Source organism: Barbus barbus (assembly GCF_936440315.1).
Source record: "Barbus barbus genome assembly, chromosome: 25".
NCBI lineage: Eukaryota > Metazoa > Chordata > Actinopteri > Cypriniformes > Cyprinidae > Barbus > Barbus barbus.
This window is the reverse complement of record NC_136753.1, coordinates 2,098,328-2,119,625: the sequence shown is the minus strand read 5'-3', so window position 1 is coordinate 2,119,625 and position 21,298 is coordinate 2,098,328. Positions and strand designations below refer to the sequence as shown.

Below are 21,298 nucleotides of genomic sequence, written 5' to 3'. Positions count from 1 at the left end.
AGTGATGTCAGAGCTCCTCCTGTATTTGTGTGTTGGTTCATGTGTGTCTGTTTGTACTGAGACTGATGTGTCTGTCAGCCAGTGATAAAGACATTTCAGCAGACTTACAGTCTTGCTCACCATTATTGGAACCCATGAAGTTTAAGTATAATGTGAATAACTCCTGAAAAAAATTAATCAAATTAAATTAATCAAAGATTAATCAAGCTTTTTCTATAGAGAACTTGCATTTGATACAAAAGAGCAAATGATAAACAACAATAAAAACAATAAAACAAAAACAAAACAATGGGAAATACTTCAAGCTGTGACACTGGTATTGGCACCCTGTACTATAAATCAGTATAGAAATACATTTTGATTCAGCTGTGGTAACTTACAGATGAGAATCACCTGTGATAAACTGGCAGTGCCCATGTGACATAAATTAGCCTCTGAATGATGACTTCAGTGTTTTAAAAAGCCATGTTCCCTGTTCTTTTGTCATAATGGTGAAGACAAAGGAGCTGTCTGAGGACATCAGAAGTGCTATTATTAGCAAACACAAGACCTCCAAAGTTATAAGGCAGGGGTCGGCAACCTTTTCGGCATGACGTGCTATTTTTCATTTTTCTGGTTAACCACAGTGCCAATACAGCCCCCCCCCCCCCCAATAGCCGCCGGATGAATACAGAATATTCATTGCAATGCACAGATTATGCACAATACATAAACATTTTTAAATAATACGATAAAAAAAATATATATATTTTCATGCCAATTGTTTCTCATAAATTGTTTTTTAAACTTTTCAAAAGTTTCTTGAATAACAGCTATACAGTGTGACCATACTGAACACCACTGCGTGTGTGTGTGTGTGTGTGTGTGTGTGTGTGTGTGCACATTTTTGTGACAAATGAGGACAATAAAATATAAATTTGTATAATGACACAGGTATGACACAGGTATTACAAGGTGAAGGTGACTTTTCAGGACATTGCCCCATGTCCCCACTTTTCAAAACGCTTATAAATCATACAGAGTGAGTTTTTGGGGGGGAAAGCTGAAATGCACAGTCTCCTGTGAGGGCTAAGTTTAGGTGTAGGGCAATAGCATATACTTTGTACAGTACACTGTAAAAAACTTCCGGTATGCAACTGTAATATTTCACAGTAAATTACATTATTACACTTTACACACACTTTTACTGTGATTTTCAAAGTATAATACCGTATTCTGGAATTTTACTGTGAACATAATGTAGGTGGAGCAGTTACAGGAAACTACTGTGAATTCCTTCTGACCTCTGCGTGCTGTGTTGAAGGAACACCACGTGCTAATCCGTTGGACAGCATGTCTGTGGTGTCCTACATAAATCACCAAGGAGGCCTCTCCTCGAAGCGCCTTTGCCTACTGGCAAAACGTCTTCTGGAATGGGCTCAACCTCATCTGCGCTCGCTGAGAGCGGCACACATTCCGGGCAAATTGAACCAAGGAGTGGACAAGTTATCTCGAAGCAATGTTCCCTCAGAGGAGTGGACGCTCCATCCGCAGATCTTTGGCGAGGCCGAGGTAGACCTCTTCGCCTCAGGAGCCAACTCTCACTACGTGACTTATTATTCGACAATCGAGGATGCGTTGGCCTATGAATGGCCCAAACTCCTCCTTTACGCGTTTCCCCCCGATCGACCTGATTCCACAGGTTATCAGGTGAATCAGGGAGCGGGGACACAAGGTCCTCTTGGTGGCCCCCCTGTGGAAGAATCAACCTTGGTTGTCAGAGCTGACTCAGCTGCTCATTGCAGCCCCATGGCCCATTCCTCTGAGGCGGGACCTCCTGTCTCAAGCGAACGGGACAATTTGGCACCCTCGGCCTGGCAGCCTCGGCCTCGCCCTCGTTCCACATCCACACTCAAGGTCTACGTGGCAGCTATAGCGGCCTCCCACGTCCCTATAGAAGACCAGGCAGGAACACTTCGGTTGTCCGCTTCTTGAGTGGTGCCAAGAGGCTGAATCCGCCTTGGCCCCTCACAGTCCCTACATGGGACTTGCCTTGAGAATCTACTTTTAGCGTTCCGCCCCCTCTAGGAAGTCGGAACATCTTTTTTTTAGCTTCGGTAACCGCGCCAGAGGGCGTCTGGTTACGAAGCAGAGGCTCTCCAGATGGATAGTGAATGCCGTTATGCTAGCGTACTCTTCCTTGGGCCTACAATGCCCCATCAGAGTACGAGCCCATTCCACAAGAGGCATCGCCTCATCGTGGGCGTGGTCTAGTGGTGGATCTATTATAGATCTGTGCGGCGGCCGGCTGGGCCTCGCCGTCCACATTTGGCACATTTTTTACATGGGAACTTTCTGACGGAGAACTCTTGGCCGCACGGCGCTCAAGCTTTTTCGATTGGTTACTTGTATGTTTCGGCCCAGGGTGCCGAAAAGCAAAAAGTTCTGGAAAGATTATCTGGGACGGGCGTGACCTCTTTGAGTTTAGCCTGCTTTAGCCTTGGAGTTAGAGCTGATCCTCCCTATACGCAGAATACGCAAGCTGCGTAGGGCCCCCGAAACACCAGGGAGGCCCCTTGCTCTCTAAGATGATTTCAGTTTAGTTTAGTTTTTGAATTTGGCCAGCGGTTATGAAAACATGAATGGTCATTTACTTTAATGCGGTGCGCTGTCACCCTTTCTACATAAAAACCTGTCAAATCATGTAACGTGAATGTCTAAAGTCTCTTGCTCAAGACTAAAAAACGAGTTGAAAGCGAGCCGGGGGAGAGACACTGTTTCTCAACCGCTTTCCGCGAGCGCGATTTGAGACGGAGTGAACGCGGACAAATGTGTTTCATTTAAAACACAAGCATTGTCATAATTCCATTTTATCGTAGTTAAAATTTAGCATTTCATTATTACAAATTTGTTTGTTTTTTTACCAAAAAAATACATTGTCAATTATTATTTTTATTCATAATTTTCCATAACTATGAATTTTATGTCATGATTTAAATTTATCATAATTGTGACTTAGTATCTTATAATTTCAGCTTTTTTATCTCATAATTAAAAATTTTAGTAATAACTCTTAAGTTATATTACACAGTTTGTAATAATTTTGACTATGAAGTTGAAGTCCCAGTGAAGTTGTGTATACAGAGAAAAGGAGGGGTCCAAGAACTGATCCCTGAGGAACCCTAGTGACCAGGTTATGTGATTTGGATACCTCTCCTCCCCAAGCAACCTTGAAGGATCTACAGTACTGTGAGGTAAAACTCAAGCCAGCAGAGTGCAGTTCCAGTGATGCCCAGCAATGAGAGGATGGACTGAAGGATTTGATTATTCACAGTATCGAAAGCAGCAGATAAATCTAATAGAATGAAAACTGATGATTTGAATGAACTGATCAGCTCTTTGGTTGAGTGGCCACTTTTAAATCTAGATTCTTGGTTATTGTCCAGCTGGTCGTTCTGCGAAAGGAAGACAGACTTTTATTTGAAAACAATGTGTTTGAGTGATTTTGTTATCAAAGGGGTCTGTAGCTTTCAACAAGTGAAGTGTCTAGTGTAGCTTTTTTGCGCAGTGTTGTTACCTGAGCCTGCTTGAATGCAGTGGGAAAAATGCCTGTGAGAAAAGATGTGTTGATGATGTGTGAGAGTTAAGGTAGAGATGCAGGAGAAATAGCTTGCAGGAGATGTGAGGGAATGGGGTCTAGAGGGCAGGTGGAAGGGTGGCTGGAGAGGAGAAGTTTAGAGCCTTCTTCCTTAATAGGAGAGTAGGAGAAGATGCTGGTCAGCTGTGTGAGTGTTTGATGTGAGTTACTGGTGAGTTACATGGTGAGTAATGGCTTCTCCTTGCATTGTCACCTGTGCTGCTTGCCACATGTTCAGCGTATCTGTCTCTGTCAGCAGCGAGGGATTACAGAGCCCCTGCAGAAGAGCGACTGGGTGGCTGTGAAGCGGCATAGTCGCGGGCCAAAACACCACTCTTCTGTTCCAATCAAAACATTAAACAGGTTCTACCCACTCAGTGACGCACCCACTGAGAAATCTGATAAAAATGCCCTAGTTATTGGTTATTCTATTGCACAGAACGTGAAAATAGAGACACCAGCCACCATAGTCCAATGTTTACCGGGAGCCAGAGTGCCTGACATCTTGGCAAAGGTAGACCTGACCAGTTGAAAAGAGATAGTCTCCAGCTGGGGTGGTGCCGCTCTTCTCTCTAAAAATGGAATTTATATTAATGGAATTGAAATTCTGTAGCAGAGCAATGATATATCTAGTCTCATGAACACTCCACATATCTAAAGCTGCAAATTCAACTCTTTGTTACAAATATGGTAGACCCATCTGAAGACTGCTTTGTAAATAATCTTCCTGATTTATATCAATTTCTCAGCATATCCAATATCTCAGAACAACTTGATCCAACATGTAGCATCACAGTTGAAATACATGTCTGATTTAATTGAACAGTCTGGTCTCAGGGAACAACACAGTACTCACGGTTACCAATGACATTTTTCTCATACACACTTGATTCTGGTTCTTGCTGTATTTTAATCCTTCTCATTGTAAGTGCAGCATTTGGGATAGTAGATCATGAAATACATTTACAAAGACTGTGCTGATAATGTAAATACCATCTGTCACTATAACAAGTTCCTCATATGTGTAAACATACTTGGCAATAAAGCTCATTCTCATAGCTTTTTCCTAATACGTACAGAGGTTGTTTTATGTCATATGCAGTATGTCATACTCCTCCTACTTAATGAGAGTATCATAATCAGAGTCCCTTGAAAAATGGGCAGTGAATGAGTGATCTGGGAGTGAAACCAAGCACCACACCCCCTCCATTGCTTATCCGTCATATATCTGTCATGAGTTGTTATATATTCAGTCTCACTGGTGTGAGTAAGGGAGTGTAATCTCAGTGATCTCAGGCCCTTTCCGTGGCTGTAGATGCAATGACATGCTTTATAAATTCATGCAGTCCATACAATGTAGAGTAATAAAGTTCTCAAGCAACAATGAAAATACCAACCAATAAATAAATAAATAACACTCCAAGACTCACTATTAGTATTCTCTGTGGGCTGAATCGCACAAAACCTGTTTTACCCCATAACCAAAAAAAAAAAAGATTGCATGCGTTGATTATATTAATTTGCTTAAAGAAAACATCTTTCCAAAAGTCTTAAAAAAGAACTGTTAAGATTGTATTTTACATTTTTACATTAAATTCTCATACTTTAATGCAAAAAACAAACAAGCAAAAATAATATTATTTCATTTGTAATTGTACATCAATATAACCCTTTATACTGCCTTTATTTATTCTGCTTTAAATAAAAATAATTTATTGTATTTTTCTGTGTCTGTGTGTCTTGATTTAAATTAGCATTAATTAATTGCTATTTTTTACACACACACACACACACACACACACACACACACACACACACACACACACACACACACACATTATTTATATGAGCACTCTCATAAAACACAATAGCAGAGGTCTTCAACCCTGCTCCTGGGGACCCGCTTTCCTGGAAAGTTTATTTCCAACCGGCTTCAGCACACCTGCCTGCAATTTTCAAGCTGTCTTGAAGAGCTTGATTGGCCGCTTCAGGTGTGTTTAATTAGGGTTGTAGCTAAATTCTTCAGGATAGTGGGTCCCCAGGAACAGGGTTGAAGACCTGTGCACAATAGCCATTAGTTGTTAAGCAATTCAGTCAAGAGTACAAAGGCAGAGCTCTGGTTAAGCATTAAAGTTTTATAACTTTAAAGTCTAAACTACGTTCATACCTTAAAAAAAAAAAACTGTTAAAACTACATTCCATGGCGTAACATCAGATATTATTTTATTAATATGTTATTTATTCAATTATTGTGGGTTTGGGTATCCGCCATGACACTCACTGTGAGAAATGCTGCAAACAGAGTGATACAAATGGTGAAACGGCTCAGCTCATCCAATCAGGACCAGAAATAACTCTTGAATGAAGGATTGACTGGCTGAATGAATGAACGAACATACAACCACACATACAGAAATAAATACACAGCATATGTCAGTATAAGGACATGAAAAATATCCTGCATTGTAGGTATAAGGCATTAGATGCCACAGATGTCTGAGCCTGCACATTCTGTATCCGCCTGCTGAAACACAGTGTTCACATATGTACGATTGCGTAATTATTTGAGGTGTTGGTTCTTTTGATTGTAACATTTCATGTCTTCACATGAATGTGGTCTGGCAACTTTGGTGAACTGGGAGGGGCAGAACGATTCCGTTTAAAAAGCACAATAAACGAAGAATTTGAATCAAACAGCACACCACAACACAGCATCATGGATGGTGAGCTTATACATTTTTTAATTATTTCTGTTTTTTTTATTTTATTTTATTTTTTAGTATCATTTTACTTTCAAGACACTTTACTAATAAGTTCTTGAGTTACATTTATGAGCCTATTGCATTTGATCTTTTCTTAATATAATCAGATTATTTTACTTTACTATTTACTCTGCTATAATAAATGATTAATTAATTAATTAATTAATTCCTATTAGCTTTAAATACTTAAACATTATTAAGTTCTATTTTAGTTTGCTCAAATACAGCTTTTTTAAAGATAATTTAGAACACTGTTTATTTGAAAAAATATAATTTTCAAAAAATATTATTTTTCTTGCATTTTTAAATTAGTTATATTTTTACATAAAAACATGTGCAGCTGCCTTAAAAATAATTTGACCATTTTAGTCACAGAGTTCAAACTTTGGAGTAGTGATCTGCAACAGATGCAAAACCAGATCCGGCACAAGACCGACGGTCTGAGTTCCAGCACTCTGGTTCTGCGGAGAGGACAGGCCTTTACAGTAAAAATGAACTATGAAGGGTGGCCATTTGATCCACAGAAGGAAAAACTGATCTTCCACATTGTTCTAGGTATGTTTGTGCATGTGTGTGAGGGGGTTAGGTTTTGCCTACATTTTATGGAGACCAAATGTCCTCACAAGGAGAGTAAATCCTGACTTTTTTTTTATTTTTTATTTTGTATAATTTTACAGCAATATATGCAAATGTAAAGGTACCCACTCCTCTCTCCTCACCGCAGGTCCGCTGTCTGTGGAGGTCCCGGTCACCAGGCCCGGACAGCCCTTTCTGACTCAATGGAGCGCCGTTCTGGAGAGGAGCATCCCGAATCCGAATGGACCCCATGCTCTATGGGTATCACTGTCCAGCCCTGCGTCTGCTTCTGTCGGCGTTTACATGCTCCATCTGAGAGTTGAGACCCATTTGACTGTGAGAACACATTTGCTCGGCCAGTTCACGCTCCTCTGCAACCCCTGGTGCCAAGGTCAGTGCTGTCTGTGTCCATACAAAACCGAATGCCTTGATAGTACACAAAGATCACCAATAAAACAAACGATCGTGTTTTTCTGCAGCTGACTCAGTGTTCCTCCCATCGGAGGATCTGAGGAATGAATTTGTCAGGAATGATTTCAGCCTGATGTTTAAAGGCAGCCCCGGGAACATCGTCTCCAGACCCTGGTCGTTTGATCAGGTGAGATGTTTGACCATTGACTGACAGGTCAGCACTGAAAAACGGCTTCACATTAACTCCTATCATGCATTAATGTGTTTTCAGTATGAAAAAGGGATACTGGACATCTGTATGAAATTGCTGCAGCTGAGTCCTCAACATCAAGCAGATATGGGTAAAGATCTACAGAACCGCAGCAATCCGGTTTACATCAGCCGCGTGATCTCAGCGATGGTGAGGATCTGCTCACATTCTCTCCTCTCTGCTCTCTCTCTTCATGTATTAATATAGTCTCTCTGTTTCTAAACAGGTGAACTCTAATGATGATAAAGGAGTGTTAATGGGAAATTGGTCAGGTGACTACAGCGGTGGCGTCAACCCTTCAAAGTGGTCCGGCAGCGCAGATATTCTCAGGATGTGGGCAGAAACACAATTCAGACCTGTGAAATACGGACAGTGCTGGGTGTTTGCTGCTGTCATGTGTACAGGTGGGACAAATAGAAGTCATTACATTCAAAAGTTTGGGGTCAATGCGATTTTTTTGTTTTTGTTTTTGAAAGAATGCTTTAAATTGATCAAAAGTGACAGTAAAGCCATTTATAATGTTACAAAAGATTTCTGTTTCAAATAAATTCTGTTCTTTTGAACTTTCTGCTCATCAAAGAATCCTGAAAAATAAAATGTATCACAGTTTCAACAAAAATATTCAGCAGCGCGAAAATTGATAATACTCAGAAATGTTTCAGAAATGTATTAGAATGATTTCTGAAGGATCATGTGGCACTGAAGACTGGAGTAATGATGCTGAAAATACAGGTTTGGTCATAGGAATAAATTATAATTTATAATATATTCAAATAGAAATATGTTACTTAATTTTAATGTTAAAGTTGTATTAATATTTCACAATATTACTGTTTTTTCAGCGTTTTTGATCATATAAATGATGAGCATACTGTAAGAAACGTCTTTCAAAAAATCTTACTGACCCCAATCATTTAAATGTGTGTGTGTGTGTGCTTTAAAGAATTAATTTATTTAATAATGTCACGTCTTCTTTGCTGTGAAACACAAAAGGAGCTCTTTCTCATACAGTGAAAGTGAATGGAGATTTATAATACCACACTCAAAAAAGGCCAATTTCTTTTGGTGTTTCATGGACTGAACAAAAATAATCTGCTGTTGAAACAGTGTGGGAGTGTGTGACTATGTGGTGATTTAACTGGTGCTGTTGATGATCAATATTAAGTGTGTTTGTGTAATAGTAATGAGAGCCCTTGGCATTCCGACTCGAGTCATCACCGTCTTCAACTCCGCTCATGACACAAACAGAAATATGCTGATCGAGGAATATTACAGCGAGATGGGGGAAAAATTACCCATCGGCAGGGATAGCATCTGGTAAGTCACTAAATAATCCATATTTGATCCAAAATACAGCGAAAACAGTAATATGGTGTAATAGTATTGCAATTTAAAATAACTGTTGGTGAATATCTGTTAAAATGTAATTTATTCCATTCTAATATGCTGCTCAAGAAACATTTCAGGTTATTATCAATGTTGAAAACACTTGTGCTGCTCCATATTTTTGTGGAAACTGTGATATATTTTATTTTTCAGGATTTTTTGATGAATAGAAAGTTCAAAAGAACATTTTTTTTTTTAAAATATGACTTTTGTAACTATAACTTTTGATCAACTTAATGCAGAAGCAGAATAAAACTATTCTTTCTTCTATTTTTTTTCATCTTTAGTACTTTAATGTTTTTCCTTATGCTTCGGTAAACACGTCTGCATCGTCATTAGGCTACAGTATACAAATAATCATGATCTGATTGCATTAAAAAGGAACAATTCGTTGTTTCAGGATTTTTATTCTGTCAAAATGTGATCTAAAAGTGCTTGGCCTTTTTCAGGAACTTCCATATGTGGGTGGAGAGTTGGATGAAGAGGCCTGATCTGGGTCAAGGTTATGACGGATGGCAGGTTCTTGACCCCACGCCACAAGAGAGGAGCGCAGGTCTGTCTTTACAGTGATTTGTACAAGGCTAATGCATATGGAAAAATTAGTTTTTTTTATTCCAGCTAAAAATACCAGTTTCTTGTATACTGGTCTGGTGGGCCATTTTAGTTGTGGGCTTTGTTCCAAAACCTAGTGAGCTGCCTACATTAATTTTCTCCAAAGCATGCTATTTTTTGAGGGATTTAATGATAATCATGCTTAAACATCAACATTCTGTCACAGAAATATTCCGCTGTGGCCCTGCTGCTGTTGAAGCCGTTTATCATCAGAAGGTGGAGGCGCAGTACGATGTGCCGTTCGTTTACGCAGCAGTGAATGCGAATGTGCAAACAGTAATCATCAGAGATGGGAAAGTATTATCAACCTGCATTGATAAAAACAGAGTTGGAGCTCTGATCTGCACCAAACATCCAGGATCCATGCGGATGCAGGACATCACGTCTGAATACAAAACTGAGATGGGTAAGAGACAGAAAAATATAAAATACTTACCGTTAAATTACTGGGAGTTTTATGCAAAAATCTTCTTCTTTCACATTTAGATGACAGCGCAGTTAATGTACTGAACACTAATGGTAAGTCACTCTAGCTTTTAATTTTTGTAAGCTGACGTGTGTAATCCATCTGACTAGTATCAGAATCTGAAAAACAGTAATAACAATAATAATAAATAAATTAAAATATATGTATGTGTGTGTGTGTGTGTGTGTTTGTGTGTGTATATACACACAACAATAATTGAAGCAAACTGAGAAGGAAGAGTGACAAGACAAAACAGAGGAAGAAAAAAAAAACTTTGCACCTATGTATATGATTTTGATCATATTTATATGTAAACATCCATTATTATTTTTTAGATTTAAATATTGTTGTTTTTTTTATCTGCATTTTAAAAAAAAAGCTTGTAGAGGTGAAGGTGCTACAGGAAGAGTGGGTAAGTTCTAGCTTTTGGTTTTCCATTTGTTTGTTTGTTTGAGTAATATGACTGAATGGAGTGATCAAACATTTCATTTGGCATGTCCTTTCTTGCAGCACCTCAGGGCGTTGCTGTTTCTCTCCAGCTTCTGAAAGCCCCTGTAGTTGGAGAAAGCATTTCTTTCAACGTCATAATCACTAACAATGTCGCTGTTCCGAAACTGCTGAGAAAACACGTGAACGCTCAGAACAAGGAGTACAACCGCAATCCCACTGGAACCTTCTGGGAGGCTCATGGCGACGTGAAGATTGGCCCAATAGAAAGTAAGAGCTCTGCAAACTATAGTGAACTACAAAATTACTTAACATGAGCTTAAAATGTATAACTACAACTTTAGGTTTTTGCAGCCAAACGTATTTTCCTTTTAAAAAATAAAGCCTTGCAAGGTATAGCACAACATAAAAGAAACATGAATGGATGGATGGGTTAAAAGGGGTGGATTGAAATACCTCATAAAATCTTAAAGGGATAGTTCACCCAAAAATGAAAATTACCCCATCATTTACTCACCCTCAAGCCATCCTAGGTGTTTATGACTTTATTTGGCCAGCAGCCATATCACCCTGTAGCTCAAGACCGGTTGCCCACTGAAGCTAAGCAGGGTTGAGCTGGTCAGTACCTGGATGGGAGACCTCCTGAGAAAACTAGGTTGCTGCTGGAAGAGGTGTTAGTGAAGCCAGCAGGAGGTGCTCACCCTGCAGTCTGTGTGGGTCCTAACACCCCAGTATAGTGACGGGGACACTATACTGTAAAAAGCACCATCCTTCGGATGAGACGTTAAACCTGAGGTCCTGACTCATTAAAAATTCCAGGATGTCTCCTGTCCACCAATAAGCTGGTGTGTGGTGGGCATTCTGGCGCACTATGGCTGCCGTCGCATTATCCAGGTGGATGCTGCACACTGGTGGTGGATGAGGAGATAGCCCCCCTTGTATGTAAAGTGCTTTGAGTGCCTAGAAAAGGGCTATATAAATGTAACAAATTATTATTATTCTTTCTGACAAATACAATCAGAGTTATATTAAAAAATAAAATAAATAAAAAATCCTGACCTAATGGGAGTGAACGGGTGTTGAGATTTTGAAGTCCAATAAAGCACATCCATCCATCAAAGAAAGTACTCCACTCTGCTCCGGGGGGTTAATAAAGGCCTTCTGAAGCGAAGCTGGATGTCACTCACATGCATCACATGTTTGGCATCACATGACCAAATATGTAGCCTACACTGTAAAAAAAAAAAAAAAAAAAAAAAAAAAAAAAAAGAAAGTTGGGCACACTTAAAAGTTTAAGGCAACCAGCTTCAGCAGATTTTTGAGTTAAGTTTATACAACAAAAAGTTGAGAAAACTCAGAGATTTCCTAAAAATTAAATTGAGAAACCTCAAAAATTGGCTCAACTTTTATTTTACAGTGTACTACTTTCTGAAATGTTCATCATGGAACACACACACACACACACACACATATATATATATATATATATATTTATTTATTTATTTTTATTTATTTTTAATATTGGGCAGTGTATATTGTGTAGTAAGATAATATTCCATTCTGAACACAGCCAGTATGCATAACACATTTTGTCTACTTCCAAGTCAAAAACACCTAAATGGATATTAATGGATCATATTATTTTATCATATATTTGCCAAAAGGTGGCAAACTGACTTATTAGGAATTGCTCTGTCAAATCCATGATTCTTGTTTCTTGTACTCCACCAGCTGTGACTATACACCATGAGATCTCCTTCAAGGAGTACATGCTGACGGAGACTGAGGAAGATTCTCTGGTTAACCTGGCCGTGGTTATTGAGGATGTGAAGTCTCAGGAGAGAGTGCTGGCTTCAGAGGAGTTCAACATCTGCAGCCCTTCCCTCAATATACAGGTATATGCTGGCCCAATCCATGTTGCCATTTACTGTAATGTTGTTGTTTAAAAAAGTCAGTATGACTTGACCAATCAGTTGCCAAAGGACAACATAGAGTCCCTTCCTCCAATGGGTTGGGAATGCAGTTAGTAAAGACGTTTGTTTAGTTACAAACTAAACCATTTTCAGATTGTTTTTTTTTTTAAATCTACTTAATAAAGACATGCATCAATCCAGTATCATACTGTAGATCCTATTTGGGAAAGATTTTGATACATTTTACTTGAGACCTTTAATAATAATGCATTATAAAAGTATTTTTTATTGCATCAATTATGTCTTTTAATGCACCTTATAATGCAACCAACTGTAACCACAGTTATATTAAAACATAAAATTCCTTTATTCGTTGTTACACCTTGGAAAGTATAATGCATTAAAATACATAGCAAACAACTAATTTCTATGGAAGCCCGTTTTCACCACGGCATAAATATTTTATTTATTACTTTATATCTTACAATTCTTACTTTCTTCTCACAAATAATTCATTATTTAAATAATATTTCATTGATATGTTTATTATTGAAATGTTGTTGTTATATGCATGTGTTAATTTTATTTAATTTCTTTATTTTCTTAAATATGTGGGTAGATAGTATTTATAGAGTTGTAACTTTTTAGTTTTAGTTACTTTTTCTTATTTGTAAGTCGCTTTGGACAAAAGCGTCTGCTAAATGACAAAAGTAAAAGTAAGTAAAGTAAATAATTGTCAAATATTAAAATGCATGTTAATTTTGGTTACAATTATTTATGGAAATTGTATCATGCATTACAACATGCAAATGATGTATGAACACCTTTATAATGCGTCATGTATAAATTATCAAGATTTTGTTTTTCTTCCAGGTCCAGAAAGAGTGTATAGTCATCAATACATCAATAGTGGCCACAGTGACCTTCCCCAACCCGTTCAGCACTGCAGTGAGCGGTGAACTGACTGTAGCCTGTTCAGGACTTCAGGAGAAATTTCAAACAAGGTACATGAAGTGTTTCAAGTCTTTAATTTCTGAGCAATCACCAAATAAATTCACAAGATAATCATACAAGCAAATGACTCTATATATATATATATATAAATATTACACATCCATATATCCACACCCATGGTTGACATCTGCCAACTCCCATCCATCCAAATTTATCAATGCAAGTACAATAAAGCCACATTATCCATCACTGTAATTAAAAAGTAATTAAAAAACAATACAAAGATTCTTAAGATTTAAGATAGATCCCATATTCATTTTGATTTTACAGTAGTAACAGTATTTTAGCAGAAACTATGGTTACCGTGATGAATTTTTGTTCACATACCTGACGAGTGAGTCTGTGTGAACAAGTCGCTGATGGGCGTCAAACAGTTGAGTTCAATCAGATATATGTATACACTGGGAGGGTGTACACAGTGTACAGCTGTCTATTAAAGGTTACACACTGGTCCGTCAGCATTTCTGAATCAGGTTATTTCGGTTTCTGTGTGTATGCATATTGCCAAATCTCTAGTGTAAGTGCAATTGTGTATAAACAGTAGATTTGCCCCATTATGTAGGCCTAAAATGTAAATCACTAAACCTAAACACGAGCAGCAGTAAAAGTGATGCTTGCCTGTTGTTGCTCCCTAAACTTCCTATTCCTTATATTTCAGGCTTACGATCCAGCCTCGAGAAACCATGAGGATGCCCATTAATTTCACTCCTAGGATGGTGGGTAAAAAGATGCTTTATGCTAGTTTAGTGTTGATGAATCCACCCACCGTCCTGCACGGATTCAAGACCATCAGTGTTCAAGCATCTTAGAGTCAAACACCTTTAGAACGGATTGTGAAGCCACAACATGAAGTACTATATAATGCTTTTCTAATACATTGATCAGCCTTTTTCTAAAATATATATAATGTGTTCAACACTTTTCAACAAGTCAGTATTAGAAATGTTTTCCTCCAGTAAGTTTGCACTCACTGAAGCTGAGAGTCTCTGCTGTGAACTAGTCTGCCCTCTGCTGGAAAATGCATGTGAACAGATCGCAAACAAGTATAGCACATGAACACGTTAAGAAAAGAAAAAAATACTTTATTTTTTGGCTAAATAATCTTGAATATACAGTTCAGAGTGAATCAAGTCAAAAAAATATGTTTAAAGTGATATTTACAGTGTTAAAAAAAATAACGGAAAGCAATAATGGTGTTTCAGAGGCTAGCTTAGTAAAAAAACCACAAAAAAAAAACACATGAGTGCTTCTGTAACCTTGGGCACTTTTTTTGTCCCAGGGATTAGTAACATTTTTGAGTTTTATTTATTTAGTTAGTTAGTTAGTTACATGTGACATTAAAATTAAAACTGTCCTGGAAACCGTTCACAGTGCCCCATTGTCTTAGTGTTAAAATATGAACCAGAACTAAAAAAAAAAAAAAGATCTCATTTCAAATCTTAAATCTTAAATACTCTCACATTCTTAATCTATATGAGAAATAGTAACAGTGATGGTAATACCACAAACTAAAGCAAATACATGGCAATATATATATATCCATTTGAATTATTATTATTATTAATATTTATTTATTTGTATAATTTTTAACCTGTTGCAAAGGCATACCATTTTTCAAAAAGAAGAAAAAAAGAGATTTTCTAATGTTATTATCAAGTAAATGTGTCTTTGTTTAGATATTGTTACTGGAAAACCATTGAAATATCATAAGTAATTAAATACTTTTTGCAGTGTAAACTGTTCCACAACTGTAGTGTTCTCTGTGTTTCTCTGTGGTTTGGTGCTGTTGTGTTCTCCTCTGACAGCAGAAGATGCAGCATTTATTGATCCGTCTAATGGAGGAGTAACAGGAAAGAGTTCAGTGCTGCAGCTCTATTGTGTTCCAGTCTCTGCAGAACTGACACACTCTTTAGAAAGCATCAGTCTCTAACAGAAAACAACAGCCGCAAACTCACCATTCATAATGACAGTAATGATCTGGAACTACAAGTGTTATGAACATGTAAACTGAACATGAACTATAGACATACAAACCGTGATGATTTTTGAACTGTGTGGCCATATGCTGTTTTGAGACATATAGAGGCAAATTCAAACCGTTTCAGTAAAATGTTCTAAATACCAGATTATAGTTTTAACTGACAGTTATTAATGATGAGCCAATTCAAACTATAATAAGAAGGAATACAAAACTATTTGGTGGTTGTTGTATGTGAAACTGCTGTGGTATTAATTCACATGGCTAAATTTGGTCAGTCTAATCGAGAAACATCTTCAGCATTCATCATCTTCATCATCTTCACACGCTCCAAACTCATGCGGCTGTGTGTGTGTTGCATTGCCAATGCTGGAGAGATTTTATCATGCCAGATCTCCCTTGTAAAGTTGCATGCTAATATATGAGCACACGCTCACACACATGCACAAACAATGCGCATGTCATCTTTTTGTAACGTGCTGTCATGTTTCTGCACTATATTTACTGTAACTGACACTGCAATCTAAAGATCAAAACACCAGAGCAGAACAAACCTGACATTCTGGAGAACAACATTTTTTTCAGCTGTGGCCTGATGGTAAGTGTACATGTTTAAACACATTTAAAATATTTACATAGACAACATTTGCATATTTGGGAAACTCTTACTCTTATTCTTACAGTGCATTTGTGTCTTGCCTTGGAATTGAGCTCATGACTTTGGGCATACAAACACTGACATTAACTTAAGAAGAAGATACCTTCTTTTAGTCAAATTTAGAGGCAGTAGCATTTATCTTTTACAGGAAAAGCAATCACAGAATGCATTGTATTTAGTTCAGTAAAACATATCCATCCAACATTTGGATGAAATAAGAATGAATGTTAGATTTAATCACTGAATAGTGAAAAGTATTAACAAAAGTTTAAGTTGCCTGCTATGCATTGATTTGTCAGCTTTGCAACATGCTAAGGTCAAGCTCTGTTAAAATTAATTGGGACTTTAAACACTTCATAATTGAAATTGTCATAATTTTTTACTTCTATGTCCATTTAAACCTTTTGTGATTTTATCTCTTTTACCTCACCATGACTTTTTGTCATAATTACGAACAGTCTTATTATTTTTATGTCATAATTTAAACTTTTTAAGACATAATTTCAGCCTTTTATCTCATAAATATGACATTTATCCCATAATTATGATTTACCAAATCATGTTTTTTTCTTATGTGGTGGAAATGGGCTTCTGTAGTCTACGGTGCACTTTGCAAGAGTGTTTGTGTGGTGCATTAAGTTCTCTTATGACGTTTTGTTATTAGTTAGTATGCTGTCTTTGTAGGCAGCAAATAGCGAGTCTCCTCTTGAAACTGTTTCCATCCGGATGAAAGACAGAACGACTTGAGCTGTAATTTAATGTAAGCATTCATTTAACCGCATATGCTCACAGTCACTTTTGCTGTATCTGACATCACATGCATTCATGTTAAAATGCATTTTTTTTCTATACCTCATGGTAATTAAGGACTCAAATTGGAAAGGCTCCTGGAGCTCAATGTAGGACACGGCAGGCAAATACACAAAATGATAGCTCCACTATTTCTTGTTGACTCTCTGGTACCCATTGTGTAAAGATCCAGCTCACATGCACCAGCCGAGCAACTACCCTTGAGGCAAAGATGCTTGCATGCATATTGCTCACCAGGTGTTCCAGACTTCTGGCTCCCCCTGTGGCTGCTCTTCTGTAGTGCACTGAGGATGCAGACGTGTGCGGGCTGAAGGACGGCCAGTGCCCTGCTCTTCTTCAGGTGCCTGTGATGGATGTCATGGCTAATTTTAAACACCATGAACTAAATCACCACAGTCACCATCTCTCACGCTGCTGGAAGTGGAGCACAGTTTGACCATTTACAGAGCACCTGGACTGCACTACATTACCTTTATAACACACACAGATGTTATTTTTCCGGCTAATTTTTTCATATCATTACACTTATGTACTAAAATCAAACAAGGCAACACAAATAAATCTATAGCACACAATAAACATGAATGAACATCAAAAGGTTTCTTGTTTCAACTGTGAAAGTTGTCAGTAGACACCATTTTTCAAGTTCAAGTACACCAACATTAACCTACTCTCCTTTCTGGTGTGTTTGTCGGACAAAATGGCAGATTCGGCCTAATCATTGGTCAGATTTCCTGTCAAGCTACCTTCTGGTGAAGGACCAATTACACTATATTTGTTTGAAGGACACATCACCACAACATTTCTCCTTGTTGATAACAAAAGAGTAAAATCATCGAGGGTTTTTTTCTTTCTTTAGTTGGCTCTGTGTTGCCTGATTGAGATTCTCTCTGACAGTTTCACACGGGTCAAAATGAACTCACCTTTGCCTGGTAATGGTCATTCCCATTCCCATTCCCGAGAGATCCAGTCTTCCCCTAACAACACTAATGAAGCCAGACGTGTGTGTGTGTGTGTGTGCAGGGGCCGATTTAGTGAATTGGGGGCCCCAGGCAAATATAGGAATGGGGCCCAAGAAATTTGCACACATTTACCTATATGAACCTTGAGATTTCTTTTTTGTCATGATGCTTGCTCACCATCCAATGTTTCTACATTTTTCATGTACATGTTATAGTGGGATTCTTTCATTTACATTTACATTTATTCATTTAGCAGACTCTTTTATTCTTTCATGTTGTAGACCATGAAATAGCAATTGATTTACCGTTGAGATACAAGTTTTAACAAAAAACAAAAACCCCAAAAAAATTATTATAAAATGATAAACCTCACAATTGAACCATTAAACCATTTTTTTTTAAAGAAAAGGGACTAGTCAGAAGTATAAATTATTATATTATAAAAATTTTCGCATTGGTCTGAACAAAAACTGCAGACTGGATTATTGAAAATACACATTCATTCTCGGCCAGTAGGAGGTTCTTTTGGAACATCAGAAATATAGCGTTTTGAGTTTATACAACAAAAAGTTGAGAATCTCCTACAAAAATAAATTGAGAGAACTCAAAAATCTGCTGAAGCATGGTTGCCTTAAAATTTTAATTCGGCTTAATTTTTTTTTTTTTTTTTTTTTTTTTACAGTGTATGTGTATTATTAGTGAACATACAGCATGAAGAGTAGACATTTTTCATAGGACATAGATGTTTTTGTTCATGTCTATTATGCACATGAAAAAAGAAATACCAGGTTCCTATTACTCCTCTTTCTTTGCACTGAGCAATTTACTGACACAAACCTGTTTACATTTTCGCAGGACAGGTTTATTGATTTTTATTGTGATTGATGTGAAATACAGAATTTTTTCAAATGAACAGAAATGTATTGCTCTAAAAATAAAATAAAATAAAATCTTATGTAATATTTACAACACTCTTTATTTCACTAATTATTTGAATCCTGTATAGTTGCTCAGAATCTTTTGGTTATTATTTCAGTGTTTGAAAAAATAAGTTAAAATAGTTGAAAACTTTTAAATGTGATACGCTTTACTTCATCTAAACTTTTTCTAAACATAAGCCTCATATTAATTGAGAGACTAATTGGCAAAAATGTATTTTTGAAAAAAATGTAAAAATCATATAAAGGCAAAAAGTGGACAAAAAGTAACTTTCCCTAAAACAAATATATTTTTTAAAATGCATGTCCATATGTCAGCTACAAATATATCTTATACACTAGTATATTTATGCTCTGATGTTTGTTCACAGCAGCTCATTAAAAAGTGTTCATATTGTGTAAGTGGCAATAATAAAGCAAACTGTGAAAGCCAAATGTCAAGTTGTCATGTCATATATCCAGAAACAAGAACCACAAAACACACACACACACACGCACACACACACACACACACACACACACGCACACACACACACACAAACACACACACACACACACATGTTGGTTTTTGTGGTTTATGGGGACTCTCCATAGGCGTAATGGTTTTTATACTGAACAAACTGTGTGTGCTATTGCCCTACACCAACCCTACACCTAAACTTAGCCCTCACAGGAGACTTTGTGCATTTTTAGATTTTCAAAAAACACCATTTAGTATGTTTTTTAAGCCTTTTGAATTACAGGGACATAGGCAGTGTCATGAACCACCTTCATATTGTAATACCTCTGTCATACCCATGTCATTATACAAATTCGTGTCCTCATAAACCACATAAACATGCACACAAAACTCTTGTAACTTTTTATGTAAATGCTGAAGTGCATTTAGAAATTATGTTAACATTTGGCTGGCACTTAAAGATACTAAACATCCAATTAGCAAAAATTCACCTTTTATTAAAAATCCAAGTTGATGTGAAAAAATCTGAGACTTGTTTATTAATTCATTTAATCTCAGAACTATAAATCATGTCTGGGCATGTGAATCGGAGGGTCTCCTCTTAAATAGAATAAATCTGTTTGTCAATTTTGTGATCAATTTTGTTGCTTGTTTTCATCACAGAGTAACTGTCTTGCAGAGAATGTTTCTCATGACACACTGCTAAATATTCAGAGCTACAATATCTGAGTTGTAAACATGAATTTTAGCGTATGATGTTCACTCATTTTAATTCTAGAGCATCTTTTGACCTTTTAAGGTCTGCAGCGATGGCAGTAAGATGAGTGAACAACAAAGACTGGAAGAAGTCTGGAGGAAGGAGAAAGATGAAGGTTTTCATTTCATTTGAGAGATGGATGTGTCGGGGTGGCATTTCCACCACTATTGAATCAAATGATGAAAGATTCTGGCAGCCTTGGGACAAAACGCTATGTGTAATTGAGTTGGTTCTGGGGTGGCTGAACTGCACAGACTAATTGGTTTCCTTTGCTCTGTCTTGTTTCTTTCGGGTCTATATTTGCTTCAATTTATTTTATTCCTATTCTTTTCTTCAGCACAAGTGGCATATACAATATCTTCATTTTCTTTAAGGTAACACACTACAGTAAATAGGATACAAAAAAAAGTCTAATAGACATCACCATTCTTCCCTAATATATTAATTACAAGCCATTGATTTTGTACAACCCGAATCCCAGAAATGTTGGGACGTTTTTTAAATTTGAATAAAATGAAAACCAAGAAATTTTGAAGAGATTCAGGAGAACATCTAGCAACTAATTAAGTTAATTGACATCTCTCAGAAGAAAGTGCGTAAAAAGATTGTGGAATACTTTAAAAACAACGCTCTTCAACGTCAAATTGTAAAGACTTTGCACATCTCATCATCTACAGTGCATAACATCATCAAAAGATTCAGAGAAACTGGAGAAATCTCTGTGCGTAAGGGACAAGGCCAAAGACCTTCGTTGGATGCCCGTGGTCTTCGGGACCTCAGACGACACTGCATCACTCATCGGCATGATTCTGTCATTGACATTACTAAATGGACCCAGGAATACTTCCAGAAACCACTGTCGGTAAACACAATCCGCCGTGCCATCTGCAGATGCCAACTAAAGCTCTATCATGCAAAAAGGAAGCCCTATGTGAACATGGTCCAGAAGCGCCGTCGTGTCCTGTGGGCCGAGGCTCATTTAAAATGGACTGTTTCAAAGTGGAAAAGTGTCAGATGAGTCCAAATTTGACATTCTTGTTGGAAATCATGGACGCCGTGTCCTCCGGGCTAAAGAGGAGGGAGACCTTACAGCGTTTCATCAGCATTCAGTTCAAAAGCCAGCATCTCTGATGGTATGGGGGTGCATAAGTGCATATGGTATGGACAGCTTGCATGTTTTGGAAGGGACTATGAATGCTGAAAGGTATATAAAGGTTTTAGAGTAACATATGCTCCCCTCCAGTTGACGTCTATTTCAGGGAAGGCCTTGTGTATTTCAGCA

The 21,298-nt window shown here is 37.5% G+C and overlaps 1 protein-coding gene across 1 annotated transcript; it reads left to right on the top strand.

Annotated features, from left to right (window-relative positions):
• The first annotated feature begins 6,308 nt into the window (after positions 1-6,308).
• Positions 6,309-14,862, top strand: LOC306844545 (protein-glutamine gamma-glutamyltransferase 5-like). The gene is made up of 15 exons (XM_079376764.1): positions 6,309-6,339; positions 6,748-6,933; positions 7,103-7,345; positions 7,434-7,552; positions 7,637-7,765; positions 7,842-8,019; positions 8,797-8,932; positions 9,451-9,554; positions 9,780-10,019; positions 10,100-10,132; positions 10,459-10,491; positions 10,590-10,796; positions 12,258-12,421; positions 13,313-13,443; positions 14,112-14,862. Exons 1-15 carry the CDS (start codon positions 6,333-6,335, stop codon positions 14,260-14,262), a joined length of 2,061 nt encoding a protein of 686 aa, XP_079232890.1. The 5' UTR covers positions 6,309-6,332; the 3' UTR covers positions 14,263-14,862.
• The last annotated feature ends 6,436 nt before the right edge of the window (positions 14,863-21,298 follow it).